The sequence below is a fragment of the Megalops cyprinoides genome, chromosome 2 (assembly GCF_013368585.1).
Source record: "Megalops cyprinoides isolate fMegCyp1 chromosome 2, fMegCyp1.pri, whole genome shotgun sequence".
In the NCBI taxonomy this organism is placed as follows: Eukaryota; Metazoa; Chordata; class Actinopteri; order Elopiformes; family Megalopidae; genus Megalops; species Megalops cyprinoides.
In genome coordinates this window covers 41,218,608-41,224,870 of record NC_050584.1, presented here as the reverse complement: position 1 = coordinate 41,224,870, position 6,263 = coordinate 41,218,608, and the positions used below count along the sequence as shown (strand labels likewise).

General features: G+C 46.2%; 1 protein-coding gene across 1 annotated transcript in view; it reads right to left on the bottom strand.

The window, feature by feature from the left end:
- Positions 1-273: 273 nt before the first annotated feature.
- The window catches only part of polrmt (polymerase (RNA) mitochondrial (DNA directed)), a 49,080-nt gene continuing 43,090 nt past the window's right edge, over positions 274-6,263 (bottom strand). The window contains exons 18-21 of the mRNA XM_036521317.1: positions 5,938-6,010; positions 4,952-5,043; positions 3,929-4,002; positions 274-991 (exon numbers count right to left, since the gene is read on the bottom strand). Of these exons, the coding sequence (XP_036377210.1) occupies positions 942-991; positions 3,929-4,002; positions 4,952-5,043; positions 5,938-6,010 (289 nt within the window). The 3' untranslated portion in view covers positions 274-941. The remainder of the gene's footprint in view (positions 992-3,928; positions 4,003-4,951; positions 5,044-5,937; positions 6,011-6,263) is intronic.

Below are 6,263 nucleotides of genomic sequence, written 5' to 3'. Positions count from 1 at the left end.
CAACCCTAACATCTAATTGCAAATTGCGTATATAAATTATTTGCAGAAATGGTTATCTAACAAAACATAATCATTTGAAATGTTACCCTGTATTGACATATGATGTAAGGTTACGTATACAGCACTGAAAGTGCAGGATTAGAGATAATAAATCATAGGATTACAGATAATGCACTGATGTCTGGTCTACAGACATCAGTATTTTCTGGCACACATTTAAAAGCATGATATATTTATTTATTTATTTTTACCCAAAAACATCTCATTCTGGTGTACATGAAAAATATTTACCCATTTTGAAAAGTGCATAATGGCTTTTGCACAAGAAAAGGAAAAAAAAGAAACCACAGAACCGTATCACATTCAAAGGGCAGGTGGGCGTTGATGGCCCTACCCACGCCGTGCGTGTAGACGAACTGTCTCCACCAGAAACCTCTGAAGTAAATCAAGTCTGAGCTTAAATGTCAGAATGGGCATCTCTCTGGGCAGGTCGTCCCGGGATCGATGAGAGCCAGGATCGTGCGGTTAATCGCCGCGGTGTTAGTCGGTGGGATTGAGCCCCCGCGGCGAGAGCGGCCCCCTCAGTACGCTCGCTCCTTCCTGCCCTCCGCCCCAGGGACTCCGGCTCACAGCGTGGAGGAAGCGTTCACGCAGAGGGCAGGACCGGCGTGCGTGTACACGCACACACAAACGCACACGCGCGCGCATTCGTGTGCTTTTGTAATGGAAGCCAAAACATGTAGAGCGGTGAGAGAGGGCTTCTGGAGCCAGCCAGTTCCCGCCCCGGTAAAGCCTGCCTCTTCAGAGACCAGCTTATCGAGTTCGCGGGTTTCCTCATTGTGTGCTGCACAGAGCAGGATCAATCCTTTGATGGCTGAAAAAGACAAGGCTGCCCGCGTCAGTCCGTCAGTCTGAGCCATTTTCTCCATCCGCTGTTCAACTCAGCTGAAGAAATAAGTGGATTCCTTCACCCTCTGAAGGTCAAAATCCCCTGAAGAAAGACAACACACTGTTAAGAATCTCTTTTAGGGACTAGCGTGATACAAAAAGGCCAACTGAGAGAGTAAGCAATTGCTACTATAATCAGTTTTCAGAATCACTATAACACCATTTGTCATGTTCAGGCTCAGCTAACTGTCCTGGAAGCAGTTCATTACACATTCATTTCTGTTGCGAAGCAAAGTCTGGGCCCTTTAAAGGTCTTTTCACAGATCATTAGAAAATCAGATCTGGGGATAATCACTTTGGTAACAACACCCAATGTTATTACTGCAATGGGCTCAACAACACACTGAACGAGCCTGTTAACTGCAACTGCGTGCTGACTTGACAGGCAGCAACAGTGGACACTGTCAGTAATCTGTCTGCCAGATTGTCCCACAATCTGGTCTATTCTTTAGACCTGTGTCTTGGTAACAACCGAGCAGAGGTCTGACTCCAGTTTAAATGGCTCTGATCTGAAGTGCAGTCTGAAGTTTCCAGAAGGATACACTGTGCTGCACTGCTGCACCTACTGCCAATCCCATAACTCCCCTGAGCCGGAAATACACAGTGCTCTCACTGGGGCACCTGTGCTTGTGTTCCAGGTGCTCTCACATAATGTCTCTGAGGGGGACCTCACTGAATGAACACCTGTGAGAGACTGCCCGCAGTTCTCTCCTGACATCTCTGCGAAGGGGCTCACAGGTCAATAAATGCTGAAGCTGCCAGGGAGGAGTTCGTTCGTAACAGGAGAACGACGTAGTCAAACCCTCCTCTGTGCCACTCCAGCCACCTTTTCCCAGGGAACGCTTTCCTTGGGTATTTTTGTATAGCCACCAACTGCTGCATTTGGAATGGCTGTGATTTGAGATAGGTACAGGTAAAATTTTAATTTGAGTATTTAATCTAAACAAATCAAGCCACAAAGCAATATGAAGTGCGTGGTCAGGTGCTGTGGTGGGAATATTCAATGAACTACACTACTCCTGTACTACTATATGACATATTACCATCACAAAATAAGCATGAGGTGGATCTTCATAGGGAGTGGAAAAAAATCCTTAGGATAAGAAAAGAAAAATTCCATACAGAAAACAAGCTCATTGTCATGGCTGTGCAAATAGGGCAGAAAGAGTCACAGGTTTGCCTGGGAGCCCCTGGGTGCTGAGACAGCTATCAGAGCTGTGTCAGGGTGAATCATGTTTCACGCTGTACCTCTGCAAGACAACTGCACCCTTAAACACACTAAAGCCCATTACATCTGACACCTTTAAAAAAGAAGATTCTGCGTTTGTCCTGCTGGGGCTCCTGAGCGGGAACTACAATATCCGATATTCGGATAGCTGCGTGGACTGAAACCGGTGCTTACCATGTTCAACTCCAGGAAGTGCTTTAAATGAGGCTTAAGGCAGCACTCTTTGTGGAACGGAGCAATTCAGATTGTGGCTGCATTTCCCTGTAGACCATTCAGTAAAGAAACAGCTGGAATAATTTACTGAATCATGTGCTTATCTGTTGTTTACCTACTTGAAATTTTTAACTTTCCTTTTGAACTGTTCTATCCTTGATGCCTTCCTATCACATAACTGCTACATTTGCCCATACCAGAGCAACCACAAAACAACTTCACAAATTCCCCATCTCTCTAATCTTAAATCTGCCTGTTGCCGTGGGTTAATGTTTTTATTTTTGTTTACCTTTTTTAAGTACTTTCTGGCTTGCGATACATTAAACCTGTATGCTGACTGAAATACAGAAGTATGAGACCCTCTGCAGATCTGTGTGTGTGTGTACGCACATCTGCGAACACTGAATCCACCAGGCTGACAGCTGGGGTACAGCTTTGATCACAACAGAGACCATCCTGACCCACTGTGGCTTGCTAAATCCCACTGACTAAGAGATCCCTTTTCGCAGAAATGTCTCTTTTGCTGAGAATCCCTCCCAGTTAAATAACAGACATCAATGAAAACACATTAAAATCTCTACACATTTTTTTTAAGTGCTTCCCTCACAAATACCTAGTCGACTCATTTGTTATTACCCGTTTGCATGCTGAATATGTAGAATGGTAGGCCTTTAAAATGGCATTTCCCCGACAGAGTCTTTGAAGGTGCCTTTTGTCACCTAGTTCTGCTGGGGAGGAGAGCGGCACGCAGCAGGGCAGCATCAGTGAGCTAGCACACAGAGGACAGCTAACTCGCGCGGTCCCCATCTCAAAACCCATTTCATTAGCGGCAGCACTGTAGCAGAATACCAATGCAACCTTTCAGGGCAGTCATTTTAAAATGAGCAAAATGTGATCACTGCCAAATCATGCACACATTTCGCAGAAGTAGTGACCTTGCGTAGGCATTAATGTTACCTGATTTACTTAGTAACTTTTTTAATACTTTATTACCTCCTTTAAACACTGCACAACAAAGCCAAAGAGTCAGGGTGGTTTTGTCACATACATACTGACTGTACTCGTGCAAGGGTGGAGTAAACTACAGCACAGCAATGTATGAAATTATGTTTAGCTTAAATAATAATTAATCGACAACAGTCATAGATCCCCCTTGTGTTGAGTATATTGTTAATGAAACCAGTGGCTGGTCTTTTAGCGCAATGGGCTTAATAACGCTCTGTTACAGAGGCCAACTGGAGGTGTGCAGGAGACAGCAGATCACATCAGCTGCAGTTACATCAGAGGATAAAACATGCAACACGATTAACGATCATCACTTTACAATGAATTAACTACCTGGTGATGCCAAAAACCTGCCGACTGATTAAGTGAAATGCCGGTTGTGTAAGTGCCAAAGCTTTCACAGAACTCTGCTCACTGTCACATTGTTCACCGCAACAAACTGAGCGCATAGGAAACGTGAGCCCTTCCGCCGCAACGACCGCAGACCCCGAGGAACGGGCGAGGGCGCAGACCATGGAGTTCCGAAACACCTACCAGTCTGGGGAACTTTAGACAGCAGCATCAGCATCCTCCTGTACTCCAGAAACTTCTTGTTTCTCCTATCGTTCCTGGAAGAAAAGTCATTAAAGTTGGGATTTCTGTGCTCTTTGTTTTAACGATGTGAAGCGCATTTCTATCCCTGCCGGCAAAGTGGAAGGGTGCTGGGTCTGCATTATGTCCCCAAGCTCCAACTCCACCATCAACACAACTGAAGAGTAGTAATGGCCATGCTGGGACTCGGGGGATGCAAGCTGCCTTGTGGGTCCAATTACAAAGCAAAAGGACCGCTTCAGTGGTGCGCTTTACCCGACATGCAGGTCATTCAAAAGAACAAAACAACAACAACAACAACAACAACTACAATCACACAGCACATTTGCCTCCTTCCCAAATCTCCTTAACAAGCCAGCAGGTCATGCTGTAGAGGCCTCCACCTGGGCTTGGATCTCCTTTCCGCCAGGGTACACAGTGAGCTCCCTGTGGATGCCCCATACTAATGGTCATCCCATTAAAAGTTACTTAAAGCAAAGAGTTCCTACTTGTGATTATACAGGTAAGAACACTCTCCCCCTGTGTTCACAGCTTCTCCTTTTGCAGCTTTTTTGACTGACGATGCCCTCCTTTGACAGCAATGATCTAACAGCTCAATAATTTACTTTAACTCATTAGAGACACTGAAATATTAAGGAGGCTGGAGAGGACTGGGCTGAGAGCATGCACTCGAGGGACGCCATCCTCAGGGAGGGTCCGACATCATCTCTCTGTTATCCTGCGTGCATCTAAAATCCTTGTACGAGGGACTATTTATGAATGTTGATGCATCGTTCATACTTTTGTGTCTTGTCTGCAAGTGAACATGGGATATTCCTGTTACCTAATAAAGTGCACCTGTGTGTAGAAAGCATATACAGTGATTCTGTGGTACACTGTGCATGTGACTGTGTGAGGCGTGGCTTGTGCTACTCGCAGCAGCGGAGCGTTCACTGAGCGGACAGATGTGCATTCACTGAGACTCACGGTAGGCCGGCGCCGTATTTCTGCAGCAGGAATCTGGACAGCTCTTGCAGGATGGGCTGGCTGTGCAGGGCCACGAACTGCTCCCGGCAAACCTGAAACGAAGCAACAGCCGCCCGCTATTTAGCGACACGCCTCCGAGCACGGCGGTTACCACGGGAGCACAGCGCTTCGCCGCGTTTCCCTGGATGCTCTCGCTGGGCCTGTCTGGCTGCCTGAGCGAGCCCTCAGTCGTGTGGGAAGTGGGAACAGAAGGGTGTCTGCGCAGATTGGAGACCGATCTCCACAGGGAAAGGAAGGTGGGAGGGGTGGGTTACAGGCTAGAAATGGGACTGGCTGGGTCATTAACTCGCCCCCCCCCCCTTGTTGGAGCAATTTACCGCACCCCTGGAGCAAAAAACAAATCGTTAACTTTCAAGAAGGTTGATGTGCTGCTATAGTCTTCATCACACAGAGACAGAACATTGACCAAATTATTCAAAGCACCACTCCTGCCCTTCTGGACAACTGTCTGTGTAGAGTTTAAAGTATTGATTTAGATTTAATACGAAATAACTTCACCGCAAACAAGCTGATTTTATACCATTTACTGCTCAGAGCCAGAATGCAAATTGCAGTTCTATTCAACCATAAGGTAATGCAGCCCAATCGCATTACAGTAATTTTGCGCTCAACAAAAACCAATCACCTCGATTTAATCTTATTGACAACCCAGAGAAACCTGGGAAAACCCAACACGGCAATTCATATTTCATAATGAACCATTCAGACATGATCTACCTCTCAAGCATATGGCAGCAGCAACTTGCAACAGCTGTAAAGCAATGTGTAAATGGCCAGGCAGTGGTGTAGCATAATTGACTGTGGCCCCCAGGGACAGAGCTGAACTGTCAAGTACATCGCACTAGGCAATGGGAAACTGCTGTCCTGTTTATCAAGGACACTTCTGGTTGACAGGGCACCTCTTAAGGACATTGTGTTGGGCATACCTTGTTCATGGTGTCCACGGTGACGGCGTGGGTCCAGAAACAGTCGTGGACGGAGACGAAGGTCAGCCCCGCACTGGAAAAAAAAAAAATGGCAGGGAGAATCAGAGGTACCACCACAGCATTTAGAGTTATGTCGCTCATTTAACTTGACCGCATACACTTACTTCTATTATGCTGGAAGTCGCTCTGGATAAGAGCGTCTGCTAAATACACGTTATGTAATGTAACGTAATGTAGGGTGTGGGAAGGGAGCATGTACAAGAGGCTCTAAGACTCTGAGCAGCACACTGCCCATTGGAAAAAAAATAACATATGAATAAATGAAT